Source organism: Amblyomma maculatum, chromosome 1 (assembly GCF_055883805.1).
Source record: "Amblyomma maculatum isolate TAMU_Amacu chromosome 1, ASM5588380v1, whole genome shotgun sequence".
Classification (NCBI taxonomy): domain Eukaryota; kingdom Metazoa; phylum Arthropoda; class Arachnida; order Ixodida; family Ixodidae; genus Amblyomma; species Amblyomma maculatum.
Genome location: NC_139344.1, coordinates 345818374 through 345836563, shown reverse-complemented (window position 1 = coordinate 345836563; position 18190 = coordinate 345818374). Strand labels below are relative to the sequence as shown.

Here is an 18190-nt window from a genome sequence, read left to right as displayed (position 1 = left end):
GTCTCTCGCCTCTTCGCCAGCTCGATTACCGCTCCGATCGAGGCGCCAGGTAAGGAGCTTGGGCGCTCTTGGCGGCGTTATATTCAGCCGCCACACCGACAATGGGTCGTTCAAAAGCGCGCCTGGAGTTGAGCCGGATATGCGCTAATGCTTTGGCGCTCGCGTGCGCAGCTGCCCTGCGCACTTCCTGCTTCATTGTCTGGCAAAGCCAGTCGTTAGCGATGGGATGGGCTGTGGCATCCTCGACAGAGTCTGGCAGCGCGTACTAATTATAACACCTCCTTAACTAACAGTGAATGCAGAAGTGAGGGAAGATTTGGCGATAGTTAATTCTGTGATTTCGTAAAAACATCAGGGGGGGGTCGGCCATAGCCACATTTCTTGTTGCTGACTGAGCCAAGAGATTCATAGCAATCTCAGCAGAGTTTCGGTCATACAAACTCGCTTAATTCGATATGCCGGTTTACTCGAACTCAATAATCCCAATGGACGATCCCGTGATGCGAATCACACCACATAATTTGGATATATTTTCGTTCTTCCTGAGGGGATTGTTATTATAGCTTCTTTACGAGTAGTTTAACAAAGTGAGGAAGGGTTTAGGCGACGGACCTTTCTGAAAAAAAAAAAAAAAAAAAGAGAATAGTAATATATTTGCATGATGTCGATCAGTAGGTGGTAGGACGTTGTTGCCAGTGTTGCCAGTGTTGCCACGTTAACGGTTTTTTACATTTTTTAGCGGACAAAAATGTTGTATTGTGGGAGGCGGGATGTTTTTCGGTTTTTAGGCCCATTTGGCTTTTTTTTTTTTCGGTGTTTGATGTTCCTACAAATTTTGCTTTCAATCGGCAATGCTTCTTAAAAGTATACTCATTCCTTCAATATTACTTACTGTGAGTGCATGACTGCACTGATATGTCTAGGTGGCGAATATCGGAACATGGCCAATAGGCCTTAATGTATTGATTTATGCGGCATTTCTAATATAGTTGTCGAGTCTGCTTTTTCCAGGTATGCAGTCCGGCAGACTGTGAATTGTAATATATGCGCAGAAACGCAGGAGCGGCTCCAGGACACATGTTTCGAGACTGCGTACTGAAATTTCCGCAGAGCAAACTAACACTATTTGTGTATTTAAAGGTCGTCGATGCTCCCTTTGTGATTCATGAGTCTATCGCGAGAAGAAAGCGCTCCTATTAAACTGCAACCTAAAAAGCCCACTCTCGTCAGCAGGAACAATCATAGAAGCATAACTTCATTGTGAGACGAAGTGAACAAGTACACGGATACTTTCTGCGAAAATTCCTTTTTCTAGCGGGTCGAAGTTGCCCTCTTAATGTTGATGCTGCTCTTGTCGAAAGCAGGGGTTGGTCGTATGTACAATGAATGAATTCTTTTTTCTGTATGGTCAACCTCTCCGTCTTTCTTGCCTCCCCCCCCCCCCTCTCTCTCTCTCTTACATGCGATCAGGCCGCATTTTGCGTTCTGAATGGATTCTGTTACAAGGCACACCCTCCGTAAAACGTCTTCAGACCGTAAGGTTTTCTTTTCGTCTGTGTAGAGGACCATTCGAGACACAATTCACCACTCCTGAGTCGAAAATAACATTTAATTGTCCAAGCGTTTCGAGGCCGTTTGCCTGCCTGTAGGTGTAGTGAGTGCACGGACCTAATACCGAACGGATTGCGCGAAATACTAAACTAGTATTGGAGCGTTGTATTTTCTGGGAGCCAGGTATTAGTCCTTCGATTAGCGGCAATCGTGTCTGCAATCAGTGTACTTCACAAAACGAAGCGTGACCGAACATTCGAGCTCCGCTGAGTTGGTGTTATCGGCACTGTTCAGGGCTGAACCGATAATTAGTTCGTGCTTGGCTACTGTTCTCCGTTGTTCGTTCGAAGTACAGAGTAGCCCGGTTAACCAGGATCGCTAACAAAAGCGATCGCATTAGCTTTGCCAAGGGACGTACTAAACGCGGGCCGTCGAAACCACCAATAAAGCCTAGCCGTGAGGACCAATTATGGCGATATGTCGCTCCTGCTTTCCGAAGCACGCGTGTTGTGCGGTTGGCTCGAGGCTATTCGCCGTCGGCTCTAATAATCGTTCTTGTAGAATTTCCGATATTAGGGCCGACGGTGCCATACAGTGCTCGGTGTGCTTAATATTCGCCGGGCGTGCCACGCACCGCAGTCCTCGCTTAAAAGCTGCTGCTGTTTGTCAAGGATTTCCTCGTGCGTGAGCGACAAGATGACATGCTCGGTGATCATGAGCAGTCTTACAGGTGCGCGGTGCGTTAGAGACAGGCAAACGCTTTGCGGAAACCGAAAAGATCGATGCCTGCGTGCCTGGAGTAGTATATATGACATTATTCTAGCGCAATGATTCTACGCGCATTGCAGGGCGTCGTTGTGGACGCCTCTTAGGTTGCTCTTTAGCTCTCAACCGGAGGCTGAGTACAAATGCGACCAGTTTCTGTTTTAAGCACAGCTCGAGTGTCTCGGTTTTTGTGGCTCTGCTGAATTTCTTCTGGCAGCGAAAGTTCCATTTATTGCTGATCCGTCTGGACTTAAAATTGTCGTATATTTCACTCACGTAACTAGATTAAAACTCCTGGAGCTGGCGATGACGTCGAATGCAATGGGGACTCGGTGATCGTCGCTTCGAATTGGATAGCTTTGTGGGCTGGCCTCGGAGATCCGCAATCGAGGGAAATACGAAACAGTTAACATCACCGAGCTTTACTCTTGAAAACGGCCTGTTCTGAAGATGCCTTTCTGTATTGTTTTTTGCACTTTATACTTTCTAAAGACTCCGTTTTCAGTAAGGGTGCAGAACTCTAAAAACAGAAGAGTGTAATCAAACAATGTGGGTCACCCTCAAAAGTGGACTGTGTACACCTCTATGAAACCTTAATTGTTGGCGAACTCCGATAGTTCGGCATCTCGTGGCCTTGTCGCTTGTCGGGCATCAAAAGACACGTTTATTGCCTAGATACTTCGATTCAATGTTGGAAAGGTCTTTATTGTCGCTCTAATTCCAAGTCGAAGTTCGCTTATGTTGAAATCGCCGAAAATGACGTAAATCGTGACATAAATCGTGACGTAAACGCAAATTTAGTGAGTGCTGGCTGATTTGAGTGAGTGCTGGCTGAGTTTATGAGTTATAGGAGCCGGAACGAAGGCTACAGCGGCTACATGTATTTTCAGATCGCAGTATGTATTGAAAACGAATGTTCATGCCGTGTTACAAGCGTTAATTTCGATGTTCAAGTATGTCTTTCTGCAATGAAATCATTTATTCTTTCTTTTCTTTTTAAACGGAATTAGTTGGAAACAAATCTGCGTTGCGCTCATAGGACGACCCTGTAGATACACTCAAAGTGAGTCTTTAGGGTATCCCGAGAAAATTGGCTCCCTTAGAGCACCAGCCTTTTATTTGTTTATTGTTATTGAGCAAATATGAATTATGTATCTCAGCCTAGGGAACACTGTGGGTATTAAAAAAAAGAAAGATGTACGCATGCTTCTGCACAACACTTGCTACCTGTTTTGTGGCTACGAAATCGCATCAGATTTGGAGGCGCAGTGATAAATGGGCCGAGAGATTAACATAAACACCTCTTTTCTGCCTCGTCGCCAATTCCCAGCGGATGTAGAGAAGTTAATCACTTTTTATCGATGAGAAACTCGTGGAACTGTTGGAAACTCTGCGCGCTCATCGCTGAACTGCATTAATCTAACGGCAGAAATGATGTCCTTAATCTCGAGTTTTTCACGCGCGCGCGATTCTCATGCTGACATTCGGCCTTCACCAAATATATATATATATATATATATATATATATATATATATATATATATATATATATATATATATATATATATAATCATTAGCTGTTCTGATAACGCGGGGTCTCCTTAATCAACTCACTAAACAAATGCATCAGTTCGAATGAAGCGGACGTCTGATTTCAGCGAGTTCGATTTAACGAGGTGAACTATATATCAGTATGCTGGTACCGCAAGCGTACTCCTGGGGGTCCTGTTCGTTATGAATTAAACCTTCCGCATTCAGAATTGAGCTTTGTACTGATTTGGTGGTCGCTGATAGTTGCACTCTCCGTTTTCTCTCCCTCTCTTTCCTGTCCTGCTTCAATCAGGCGGCGCAGTTCGGAAATGACACGGCCAAGTCAGGGTACCTATTCAGCTCTAGGAGAAACAACAAGTTCCCCATCATGCGACCGAGGCTGAGGACCACCACCAGGAGCCCGCTTCCCGATCCACCACCGACGACTCCCCGGCAGGAGAACCTGCAGGTGTGTGTATAAACGTGCACGTTTGTTTCGTCAGTGACCTGAAATGATCCACAGCAATGCGCAGAAAGTTCCGACATTGCATTGGAATGAGTTGAAGGGCACAAATAATCTACATTTATGTCTCGGCCATCGAAAGACTACAATAGAGTTAGCACAAAGCATTAATTTATTTTTTCCAAGCATCGGCCGCAACTCATTAATCAAGGATTTCAACCGACAGCATCAGCATCATCATAAGTCTGATGACTTCTAGCCCACTCTTTGACCTCCAAGCAACCTTGTCCTGCACAATCCGCGGTCATCCTATCCTGACATGCTTTATCACTTTATCTGCCCACCGCCGCCAGCTATGTATACCTTCATTTGTAATTCTCTACGGTATTTTAAAAGGCGTATCTCCATATTGTTTCCTAATTTTTGGTCCCTGCCATGCTGGACCATTCCTCGAAACTTCATAAACAGTGATAAAGCCTCGATCTTTATATATACCACCGCAAGTCTCCGTTCGTTACAGATGCACCAGCCATCAGCATGTTGCTCATGTAACCGCAATAAAGCACGGCTCAATTAAATCGTACACTGCCTCTTAAACTTGGAGAAAATGCATTCTTGTGCACGCTGTTCGCTTTATCAGTGTTTCATATCTCACTGTACATTAAACGTTTATGAAGCGGGTATGATTGAATGGAGCAGTGCGACTGCAATTTGCTTTTATACAGTCCATGGTATGTTGCCTGACAACGTAATGAGATATCACGATGCGAAAGGTGAAGAGGGACGAGTTGAACCCGCCATAGCGCTGACAAGGAGACGTTCGAAAGTGCAGTGCCTGAATTAGTTCATTTCGTTTCTGCTTTCTTGTACTGTCAACTTAACCAGGATACGCAAATGAATCCTTACGAAGCATGACCGCATGATGAGCTCTTTTCTACACCCTTTGCTTCAGCTGCGTTTCATACGGATGCGTGCAGGTGAAGCGGCAGGCGGTGCTGGACACGGTGCTCAAGCAGGCGGACATCTTCGAGCTCTCGTCGTCGGACTTCAGCCCAGCGGTTGCGTGGCCCGTGCCACGGCGGCCAGCGTCGCGCCGCTTCCGGCCCAACGCAGTGACGCAGCCGTCGACGGCGCGGCCCTTGCTCAAGCTGCGCCAGCCGAAGCCCACCCGGCCCCCCGCGTACTCGCTGGACGGCTTCGTGCCCAAGCCGTCCATCATCCGAATCACCACCACGGAAGCGCCGCCGCACATCCGCAAGATGTACGCCACCGCCAAGATCGAGGCGCAGACGCAGGGACCGTTCCGCAAGATCACGCCGCGCTTCGGATCCAAGAAATCTAAGGTGCGCTGGCTCATCGGCTGCCATTATTGTTGGGCAGTGATGTCACGAGTGTTTTCCCGTGGTCGGTGACGACGCAGCCGCTGTCCTTAATGGAGAGCGGGTGCTCTATATTGCGCTAGGAATTATGCCCGCTCTCCGTGGTCCGACAAATTGTTCTCAGATTCGAAAGATTGCAAATTAGTGCTGCTGGCTTCGAGGAAATGGTCACAGCGTTTAAGCGTTGGCACGCATAGCGTTGCGCTTATGATATATGGTTGCGTTAAAAGGAAATAGAGTTTATTTTGTGCATATTGCGACACACCCCTCCGCGACCGGGGAGGAAACGGAAGAAAGGCAGCATGTTGTCCAGCCATATATTGACGTAAAGCACAGGGTCTTGTGACTTGTGCATTTTGTCACTTGTGCAGACAGGATGGTGATAGCTAACAAGGAAAGTTATGCACGTAGAAACCAGCTTTGTTTCGGCCCTAAGTGCATTAGCGGGAGCCCGATAGCCGGATATTGTGTGGAAGTGGGCATTATCGAAACAAGTGTGACGAGAGCTTTCTCTATGTCGTTTGGTTTTGGCATGACCATTTTTGGCATGAATTGAAAGTCGACGCAATTTTTGTTTACTCATCCAATCTATGTCAAATTTACGGTTGGGTAAAATAGAATGGGGCAGGAGCTATTAATAGGTTCGTGATTTTTTTATATGGCTCATTAAACAGCTATTAGGAGTCAGGCTGAAAAGCAGTAAATGAATATATCCATTGTTTCATTTTTTTTTTTTTACATCTCTATATCAGGTAAAGGCGATTAATGCAACTTAAAGGAACTTTGTCCGTTGGCCGGTGCCTTGACGAGGAGTAGTGAACAAAGAGGTTATATATTTATTTTTGTACATAAATTCAAAATATGCTGGAAAGAAAATGCCCATTTGCTATTTATGGGTACATTTGTATACGTTTTTGCCCTCGTCTTTAGTTTGGAATTGTTGGGGGCGTGACTGCTTAGCTTCAGTTCATTCTTCATTTTTTGTATACTTTCATGAGCCCTGCACTTTACACTCATTCCCTGCCTGTTTTAAATTACGAGTAATATTTACTTGCTGCAGTTTTCAAGCATATATATTCGGTATTTACATGCACTGCAGCATGTATTTACGGCCAATGGTTGGAATGCGAGTTGCACGAAATCCATCGAGGCAGTTAAAATGAAAGTAATTGCGGTGACTGCCCGCTAATCAAGTGCTCCCTTAAAAGTTTCCACTACTTATACGCCATCTAAATAATCTAGGCTTGTCTGCATAGTGATCGCTTCTCGGCCCTCTATATGACCAAGATCAAAGTGTCTGAACAGTGGCCGAGGTTTCGCCGATTGCGTTTTCCTAATCGCTATCTCTCTGGGTCGGTTGACAGACCAAGCCACTAACGAACGACTACGATGACGACGGCCACTTCCGCAAGTTCCGCAAGAACCAGGACACAAGTGGCCGTAAGAGCGTGCAGCGGATCATGGGCAGCCGCGGGCCTCGCAAGGGAATCCCGGGCATCGACTACCCCAACTTCCACCGCATCCCGACCACGGGTTTCGACTGCAACGACAAGCAGTTCCCCGGCATGTACGCCGACATCGAAGCCGGCTGTCAGGTTGGTATCTATACGGAGCATCCGCCCTCTACGTCACTGCAATGCTACCTCGAAACGTAAAAGCACATTAACATAAGAAATGTTTAAATATAGTCGCAGCAAACAGCACGAATGTTGGGAAGAAAACCACCATATTGTATTTATTCGCGTGCAGGTATACACCTGTCCTCCCGCATTAGGTCCACAAATCATCGAATCATAGCCACGGCGTGGCGCAAAACTTTGCTATCAACTTAGAGCACGCAAAGAGGGAAACGCCAACGACGTTCCTCATAAATTCCTGCGCTGTGGTCGCCTTCGGGCCCTCACAGTTTACGAAGTTTCTGACTACGAAAAAAAAATGCACCTTATTTTATCGTTAGAGTAGCATAGAAGATTCTTAGACGACTCACATACGATGATAGAAACAAAGCTCCGTCAAACGTGCACGATTGAAGAATTGTTGTAAAAACAAAACTTGATTTCCACAGCCGCTCAGCCGCGCCGCCAATCGCGGCTCCTAAACGTATCGACAGCATTTAAACGATCAATAATCTCACCTGTAAAAACGCCTAAAAATTTAGCGCCAGTTTTTGTTTGAGGTGGTAAAGAGGCACAGGACCGAATAGTCAACTGCAGAGATATATGTGGCAGAGGCCTTCGTCCTGTAGTCGGCGTAGTGAGGCTGCTGCACTTGCTGCTGATACTGATGATACTGATGCGATTTCGTTGTCGGTGAAATGTGCGCCACGCACTCGGCAAAGCAGCAACATCATCTCTCCAGGGACGACTTTCTCGCAGCGACGCTGCGGCTCTGGTGAGCGGTGCGCTGTGAAGCTCGAATATTCCGCACGTCGTATAACACTCGTATTTTCTTTTTCGCTCCCGCTTCCCGAGCTGGGAAGTCAGATTATACGACGTATCGACCAATATGCGAAATATGTATACGCTAACATCAGAAACTCCTATTGCGGGTACATTTTTGTCGACATTCAAAAGGACGTGCTGAAAAGAACGGTGATTCAGGGAAGCTGGTTAACTAAATTTCTTACGTATAAATCTAACCAATAAACACGTAGTAAATGCAGTCGTAATTTATAAGTCAAGAATGAAGTCTTCCCGCATGCGTAATGAACTCTCAAAAGCCATATATTAAGGGCCAGAAAGTGCATTCCCGAAGCCTTAACGAGTTTCCTGCTGGCCCTAACGATTTTACCTTTTCTTTTTCGGAATCAAATCCCTTATTCCCCGAGCACATCCGAGTGCACAACATTGCGGCACCATTCGAATGTGTACACATGAAGCCACACGGATTTCTTCCTCGTGGCAGAGATTTTCAAGGACGGCAGAATTTATTCCCAACATTGATGAATTCCTTTAGCGTTCAACAAAATATCTAAAACTGCCCATCAACCATTACTTGTCAGAAGTTTTTCGTTAAATTGTACTGAACGTCTTTCGGGGGGGAGACGCAACTTTCACAGCGGCTTATTTCGTCCTAAGTGTTTTCATTTCGTCATTAGCAGTGCAGAAGTATTTATTTATTTATTTATTTATTTATTTATTTATTTATTTATTTATTTATTTATTTATTTATTTATTTATTTATTTATTTATTTATTTATTTATTTATTTATTTATTTATTTATTTATTTATTTATTTATTTATTTATTTATTTATTTGTCTTTACCCTCAGGGCCGTGCAGGCATTTCAGAGGGGAGTGGGCAAAAAGAAATACAGGAAAAAAAGAAACACTGCAAAAATCGGGTACATAAATAATACATCCTATATATACAATATTAGCTATGAAATCGGCAATAATTGTATTAGTAGACACAAAACTAGTAGTACTTATACAATGCAAGTTAAAGCTTTGCGAAAGTTATTTGTATCAGTAATAGATATAATTTCATTAGAAAGATCGTTCCATTCTTTGGAAGTACGGGGAACAAATGAGCGTAAGAAAGAATCTGTTTTGCATAAAGGGATGGCTACTTTGCAGGGATGATCAATGCGATGCGATATGTAATAGGGTGTCTGGAAAAAATTGTTGTGTAAGACGGAATGATAATATAACTTGTGGAATAGGGTTAGCCGGCAAACTTTTCGTCGTGAAGCCAATGATGGAAGACGCAAAATAGTTTTCACTTCTGTGACACTTGCTCCTCGGTTATAGTTAGAAAGAATGAAACGAGCAGAGTTATTCTGAACGCGTTCAAGTGCAGTAATTAAGTAATCATGGCTAGGATCCCAGACCGCTGCTGAGTATTCTAATTTTGGAAGTATTAAAGTTTTATAAAGGAGTGATTTCAAAGTAGACGGGGCGCGGGAAAAATTACGTCTCAGATAACCTAGCGTTTTGTTAGCATTGTTGATGATGTAATCTATGTGAAGCCGCCAAGTTAGGTCGGATGAAATGTGAATGCCTAGATATTTATAAGAATGGACGCTATCAAGTTCAATGTCATTCAGAGAGTATAGAGGGGACGAATTAGCAGCACGGGTGACACGCATTACCTTGCATTTGTTAGAGTTTAGTTCCATCAGCCATTGATTACACCAATTGATTATAGCCGTGAGGTCGCGCTGTAGAATGTTAATATCATTATAGTCTTTTATTTCACGAAAAATAACGCAGTCATCAGCGAATAAATGTATGTTAGATGACACATAGGATGGAAGATCGTTTATATAAATTAGGAACAATAACGGTCCGAGTACGGAACCCTGTGGAACACCTGATAGTACATTAGCAAAGGATGAGTTGTAGCCGTTAGCGCAGACATATTGGGAGCGATTGGTGAGAAAGCATTCGATCCATTTGAACAAATTGGTGTCAATATTTAGGGGAAGTAATTTTTGAAGAAGCAACTGATGACAAACCTTATCAAATGCTTTCGAGAAGTCTAAAAAGATGCAATCAACGACTGATGACTTATCCAGTATATGATGTAAGCTATTTGTAAAAGAAATTAGTTGAATCTCACATGAATAAGTTTTGCGGAAACCATGTTGTGCAGACGAGAAAAATGAATTACTCTCAAGAAAGTTCACGAGTGTGGCGAATATGATATGTTCAAGTAATTTGCAACATGTACTAGTAATGGATATGGGGCGATAATTAGCAGGAGAGGACTTGCTCCCTGATTTGTGAAGTGGAACGATCTCTCCAATTTTCCATTGTTCAGGAAGTGTGCTTGTGTCCAGTGACTGTTGAAAAATATAAGTTAAAATAACTGAGCTATAGGCACAAGTGCTTTTTAAAAATTTTGCATTAATGAAATCATATCCTGGACTAGAATGGTCTTTTAGAGTATTAATTAGGCGAGCAACACCAGCTGTGTCAACAGTCACTGGTGGCATCACCAGGTAATCATGATAACATATAGTAGGAAGACTGGTACAGATTTTGGATGAAAAATTATTAACAAAAGCCTCATTTAACACTTCAGCACAGATATCATTATTAATCGATTCACCACATGAGTTTAACAAAGCGATAGGATTGCTGGATGTGGGATTGATTACTCGCCAGAATTTTCTGGGATTTGTTTGTAGCATGTCCGGTAGGGTGTTAGATAAAAAGTGGTCCTTGGCACTTTTTAGTGCCAATATGTATAGTTTGGAGGCAGCTTTGTAGGCAGCCCAGCACGAGTCAGTTGGTGAACGTTTTGCGATGCGATAAAGCCGTTTTTTTCTTGTTTGATAATTTTTTGATATGGGCGTTGTACCATGGCGCGTGCGAGTTAAGAGACGATGTTGCGGACTGGAATATATTTGTTTGTTAGACGGGCAACTTCCCCTGCAAAGATATCCCAGTTTGACTGAATGGAACGGTCATGAAAGTTTGAAAGAAAAGATTCCATGAAAGTGCATAGTTCATCATTTATTGCCACGAAATTTGCTTTCTTGTAGTCGCGTATAATCTTTTTTGCCTTGGTATGTTTGGGGGGTGCCGCATTAAGGTGAAAAGTAATTGATAAATGGTCACTAATGCCTGAAAATAAAGTAATGTCTGATACAATATCCGGTCTATTTGTCAGGATGAGATCAAGTGTGTTTGAGGCATTAGGTGATATTCTGGTTGGTTCAGTAATTAGCTGCGTCAACGAAAATAAGGAGCACAAGTTAATGAATTCATCCCCCTGCGCTGAGAAGGGAGACAAAATGGGCATCGTATTAGTGTTCCAGGAAATGTTAGGAAAATTAAAGTCGCCGAGCAGGAATATAGGAGTAGAAGGGAAAGTCGTGCATATTTTATTAAAACAGTCATGTAGTTCGTTTATAAAGGTAGGCGGTGCAGATGGGGAACGGTAGCATGTACCCAGTATCAATTTACGATGATCAACACCCAGACTATTTCAAGACCAGTGTTAATATTGATACTTGAGGATGAAATGTCATTAGATATAGCGAGTAGAATGCCGCCACCACGATGAGCCAACCGATCACATCTGTATATGGTAAAATTATCAGCGTTGTGAAAAATTTCGTGATCTAGAACATTAGGCGTGAGCCATGTTTCAGTAAGAGCAATAATGTGAGCCGAACATGTATCAACAATAGATGATAATGCATGATGTTTATTTTGAACACTCCTAGCGTTAGTAAACAGAACAGACAGTTTCGTATTGGACGGAGAAATCAGACCACTGCCCCTCTCGTACCCCTAAACAATGGCGGAGGATGATGCATCTGAATGACTGGCAGTGCTATCTGTGCGTGTCCGAAGTTTAACGGAATCCGACGCTATGTCATACGTGTACAACCTGTTGTTGATTGATAGTTTATCATATTTTAGCTTGAATTTCGGCGACTGAGGTAGAGATTTTGCAAAACCTATTAGCTTTTTGCGGACGGTCCTAGTAGCAGCCGAAAAATTTTCGTTTACTGTGACGCCGCTTGATTTCAACTCACTGCGCAGTGAAAGCACTTGATCTCGCATTTTGAAGTTCGTAAACTTTGCGATAACGGGGCGACATCCGTTAGAAGAAAAATTGCCCAAACGGTGAGCACGATGGAATGAATCAGCGGGAAATGACTCAAATACAGCCTTAATCTGATTTGTTAGCTTTTCTTCTGTTTGGAGCCAGGATTCTTGAGAATCGGGAATGCCGTAAAAAATTAAGTTATCCCGACGAGAGCGATCTTCAAGCTCGTTCAGACGCAATTGTAAGCGGCAGTTTTCAGCTTTTAGTTCTTCTACTGATGACTGAGTAGATGTTAGTTCATCTGAGAGACGGTCAAATAAATCGGATTTCGTTTCTAGATCGTCCAATCGCTTGCGAATGTCAGTGATGTCTGTTTGTATAGTTTTTTGACCGGTTTTTATGGATTTTATGTCGGCCGCCAACTCAGTTTGACACTTCGCGCTTTGTGACGAACGGTTGTGCAAATCTTTGAGTAGCTGGAACAGGACAGACATTTGTTCGGCAGGGTCATCAGGTAAATTTTCAAGTTCAGTGACAGCGGGTTGACGCCTAGGAGGACCAGGGTTGGATTCGATGTCCCCACAGCATAACAACAGAAACAACATCGAGAAACACTCACACAATGCTTCACGCAAGGTCCCGGGGCACGGGAACACTACTAAGCACCTGTTATCGGATTTCTTAGCATATAGTGCAAATTTTTTACACACCTGCATGTCGAAAGAGGGCTGAATCAAGACAATGCCTTGAGCAGTGTTCCCGTGCCCAGTGAAGCCTCGATCGATGGGGTGACTGCTTAAGTAGCTAGTTGGTAGCGATGTCGTTGCCGATGATGTCGGACGAAGATCACCAAGTTGTGCCGATGATATCAGGTCATGGTAGAGAGGGAGCGTACAATTGCAGTCATCGAGCGGTGGGCTTGATACCGGTGACGAGGCCAAAGGTACTGGCTGGTTGAACTGCGCAGCTGATAGCAGCGATGCGAAGAAAGCCAGGAAAGCCTGCATGTCGAAAGAGGGCTGAATCAAGACGATGTCTTGAGCAGTGTTCCCGTGCCCAGTCTAGAATATGATCCAGAATATGATCCGTCGAAACTTGACAACACCTCAAATGCCTCGAGTGCCATCTGCTGGCTTCCTAGCATGGGCTGGGATAAAAACAAAACAGAAGGATATGATGCCGCTCAACCACGGAACGCACCTGTTCGCCGAGAAGGGGGCCTTGCTTCGAAGTTCTACGTGGAGGAGACTAGAGAGTAGTTTAGATGAAGCAACAAAAAATTGGCACAAAATCAGAAGAAATTAACAAGTTCACATTTAACAGCTTGGTGACAATTACCGCCTCCTCGATACAAAATGGATGCTACTAACTATCTGTCCATCATTAGGGGATGTCAAAATTCACCTCTACCGGTTCGGGCGGCGATAGCTACTCCATTTTGTTCGTCAATCCCAACATTTAAGGGGCCGCAATGCATGATTCCGGAAAGGCGCACCTTCGGCCGTCTGTGCCACTAGACCGTCTAATGCAGCTTACAGGCATAGACGTCATATTTCACGCACGGCGTCTTTTTCGATACCACAGGTCTACACAATCCTTTAGAAAAAAAAAAATGATGTCCCACAGCAGGACAATAGTTGTCTCTGCCGTAAGTGGACTGGGTTTAGCACGTTCCCTGAAGTTCATTACCTGAAGTCTATATAGTTCCAGGAATCCAGTTCCAGTACCCCTAAACTAAAAAAGTAGTGTTAATTCGATCTTGTCGCTCATTACGCCTCTCTGTTTTCATTCTTCGCAGGTGTGGCACATGTGCACCGGAGTTCCTAACTTGGGGGCGAGACACAGCTTCCTGTGTCCCAACGGCACCATCTTCAACGAGCGGAGGGGTGTCTGCGACTGGTGGTACAACGTGGAATGCAGTGAATTCAGCTTCTGAGCACCATCCACATTTCTCCCAGACGCGTACACATCCGCTCGCCGGGCCGGACACGACGCGTCACGTGTCACAAACAAGCGCAACTACTCGGCATACCGCGCACAACGACGCTGACGTCATGCAACGCACACGCGCGCGAACTGCCCTGGGACGGGGCATCTTGGGCGTATCTGTTCCTGAGGCGATTACAGTCGTCGAACGTTAAGATCACCGAAGGAGTTAATGGCATGACGTGATGGCGTGAAAGATATGCGATACTCAGAAAGTGCCCGGCGCTTATTGTGCCATTGGCCATACAGGTGAGATCACATTGTGCTAAGAGTTCATTAAATCTGTTTCTTATGACCCAGGTCGGAGGCGAAGCTAGTACGAGTTCTAGTGGGATTTCATCACAACTGCACAAGCCACGACACGACATTCCGTAGCGATTGTGACTGCGAAAAGTAAATCAGTGCAAAATTTTGTTTTTACGAAGTCTTAGCCATAGTGACGCATATTCCAATTAGTGATACAAGTAGTGCTTGTCGCCTATGCGTTAATACTCGCGCAGACTGCCTGGGCTGGAGATGAAGCGACAGTACTGTTGACATCGCGGTATGCGTTTAACATAGCCAAAAATTTCCACAATATTTATGATATTAGAACACTTGAAAACTCCAGCTGTAAGTCAAGTCTCTGCGCGTAATGTTCCAAGACGTTGTGTTGTGAGCTCGACTGCCAGAAGCGTTCTCATCGAAGGAGCGGATCGAATCCAGCTTGGTGATCAGAGAAGTCTGATCAACCCTGACCTCAAGGTGGTAGCAGATCCGCATGTTGTTGAAAGCGAGTACCTGCAACGTCACTGTAGCCTGTTATCACGCTGTGTAGTGTTGTGAGCGTCTCCTCCTCCCAAGCAGCTTCCCCTGTTGGGAGTGTGTCGTGTATAAGCCAGTAATCCAACAACATGTCGCCAATGTTCTAGCTCGCTCGGGAGACATATCCACGCAGTCGATCCTCCACACGTGCTAGCTATGTTCATACCACCGCTACAAACTATACAACATTGGAACCATAGTAACTCTCTCTATATAATACTATCCGTCCATACTATCTTCGGCATGGCTGCTGATTGCTCATATGGGATCTGTCAAACCAATTCCTTCCGGCGTGGCACCTGGCATCACTAACTGCCCACAACAGATATGGTAATGTAGCATAGTGAGTGTGAAGTTGTGTTGCTACGTTCACAGTGTAGCGTTTCTAGATTCTCAACTTCTCGGTGTATCCTGCCTTTACTTGTTGTAAGTCGGTATCACGCCCTACACCTTTCTGGCATGGATGATACTTGCTGAATGCCTATGAGAGATTGGCGCGATACAACGATGTTGTCTAGAGCACTCAGAGTATCTGTAGAGACAAAAAAGAAATGGACGCATACGTGCTTTGTAATTTCACCTTCTAGCCTCCTTCCGGTGTTGGTTTGGGAATTCAGCGTTGTTCTGTGGGCCACCCATTGATGTTTCTGTGTGGCGGCGTTCACAATACGGAATAAGGCCTTTCGTGAACTGGCCCCTGCACAAATTTTTTTTAAAGCAAATGCAATGACCCACATTTACCCAGAGTCAGTTTTCTCGTCACAGCCGACAATGTGACAAATTCTAGCACGTCAGTCGTACACAGGAACGTTTAACTCAGGATTTACTTCTGCTTGTGTCTGTTCTAGCATTTGTTGTGCTTGCAAAGTCTTTCTCTTATACCCTGAAAAAAAAAAAAAAAAAAAAAAAATCTCAAACGCGCTTATTTCGTTGGCGTGTGACATGCTCAAGACCCTGAACATTTCGTTCTGATGCAGACGTTTGACATGTTACAACTGCAAAATGAATTCTTCGTCTGAAGGGTGTTCTAATTCACGGCTCGCCACTTAATTCGATCATGTTAACCTAAAATGAGCGTTGAACAAACGTGAACGTGTCTGTTGAGTGTGTGTCGACAAAATATTGTTATTTGTGTGCCTTCCACAATTCAGGCTCCATAAAATCTTTATTGCTTTTTTTTTTTTTTTTACAGCGTTCCAATATTTATTTTGACTTGTTAGAATTTTACACGTTCGTATTGAAGAGAAAAAATATACGCATAAATTATTTTTCCTACATGCTTGAGGATTTAATATAGCAAGGGCCCATGTTAACGCTTAACATGTCAAGATGCACCTTTCTATTAACAACGGGTAAAAAGCAAGTCCTAGAGCTATCCTTGCTTCGTTTAATGTTATCGCCGCGCTTTACCAGCTCTGTTCTCGCAAAGATGTATTTACGCTTTCGCGAGTAGTGGGAGAGCTGATATATCGCTGTTTTCTTGCTGATGTTCAATATTTATTGAATGCCTTTCCTCTAGAGTTATCTTGTTTCATCCGAGGCAACATTTTATTTAATAACAAACTTTGTAATGCTTAATGCCAGTTTTTTTCCTCTTCTGCCACTTTTTGTTCAACTTTGGCACTCTTACAAGAAAAAAGAAAAAGTTGACTGTATTGCTCACAAACCTATCTCTGTCAGAACTATCTTACTATCATGCTGTTATCGTTGCCTACTATATCAGCTTTGGTAGCCGATCAATGATAAGTATACCTGAATTGTTTTCTCTCATGCTATACTTGCAAGTAATACTACATTCACTCACTCGCATCACACACACGATATTTCAGACATGTCCTCGCCAATCATTGTTTTTGTTGCAGTATTGGAGCACTTGTTTTTGTGTAATCCACCAACTTTGTAATTTCGGCTTGGAGATTGATAACTTTTCCAACTAATGTACGAAAGCTTTCCCCCCTGTACTGTCATCTGCTGAAAAAATACTTTGTAGTCCAAAGCAAGGCACCACTTTTCCTTTAGAAAATTACTTTCTACGGATAAGGCGTCATGCATCTCCGAGATGCCTCTTTTTTCTTTCTTAACATCTCTTTTGTTAATTACTAACCGATCCTCCTTCGGTTCATTACGCTGTCGGCGCAGCATGCCAGTCGTCTTAGCACACTCTTCTAGCCATATTTTTACGCACGAATAATAATAAATCTCCGCGGCATACTTTCGCGTACGAAGGCATGTGCGCCCTTATTATCTTTTAATCTGACTTTAGCCTACCTGACCAGTAAGCATGCCTTTCTTCTGCCCACTGAATACCTGCGCCTTTATCTCTTATTTCCACCTTCGCCGTTTTACAGCGGAGTGTTTTTGATAAAAAAAAAATAAAATGAAATAAAACCAATAAGTGCTCTTTCGCTCGCTGATTTTACGTAACGTTTACTGTTCGGTGTTCTTAATTATTTTTATTTCGTGCACATTGTATATACATTGTATTGAACAATAAATGTTGTTTCCAAATGTAAATGTTCATGTTTACATTTTGGATGGCAGCGAAAAGAAAAAAACGAGGACTGAGGTCCTTTCTTTTGCCGCATACTGTAACAATTTAAACCAAGCCAAAACGGGCGCCGGCAGAAGAGGAACAAACAGATTGCTTTCAGAAAAAAAAAAAAATGAAATCAAGGAGGAGTCGTGCAAGTGTTGGACACCTATATACCTGCTGCTTGTTCGCACGTGCGGCATTCGCTTCATCTGAGGTGCCCAAAATATTGTTATGTGGTGTACCATGCTGGCATTAGCAAGTGAAGAAAGAAGTGTCTGGGTGTGTGGACGAAGACGACGCTCAGTGTTGAGTTCTGCGGCTAAGCGATGCCCAGCGATTTCAGAGTGGTGTTACCCATCGGTACGTGATTTCCACTCGTAACATCTTTGGTGGAGGTGCGGGGTTGCTATTTTGTGTTATTTTACGGTAAACGGCTAAGTAGTGCTTTTTCTGTACGTGAATGCATTTGTTCGTTACTCACCAGTGTCATTTCACCGAAAGTTCTCCAAACACTGCCTCACGCAAAGCCCTTTTACAGTTCACGTCGTCTTCATCAACTACTGTAGCGTATATACGCTCCAATTTATGTTGTCTGACCGCTGCGGACTTCATTTTCTCCCAGAAGTCCAAACAAGTTTCGCTTTTACTTGACCCCGGCTCCCCGTTTATGCG

At 43.9% G+C, this 18190-nt stretch overlaps 1 protein-coding gene across 2 annotated transcripts in view; it reads left to right on the top strand.

Moving 5' to 3' along the window:
* The window catches only part of LOC146207661 (uncharacterized), a 163363-nt gene extending 145871 nt beyond the window's left edge, over nt 1–17492 (top strand). For both annotated transcript variants that reach the window (XM_084589518.1, XM_084589526.1), the window contains exons 3-6: nt 4160–4315; nt 5287–5652; nt 7053–7283; nt 13994–17492. In XM_084589518.1, coding sequence (XP_084445644.1) covers nt 4160–4315; nt 5287–5652; nt 7053–7283; nt 13994–14131 — 891 coding nt within the window. In that variant the 3' untranslated portion in view covers nt 14132–17492. The remainder of the gene's footprint in view (nt 1–4159; nt 4316–5286; nt 5653–7052; nt 7284–13993) is intronic.
* The last annotated feature ends 698 nt before the right edge of the window (nt 17493–18190 follow it).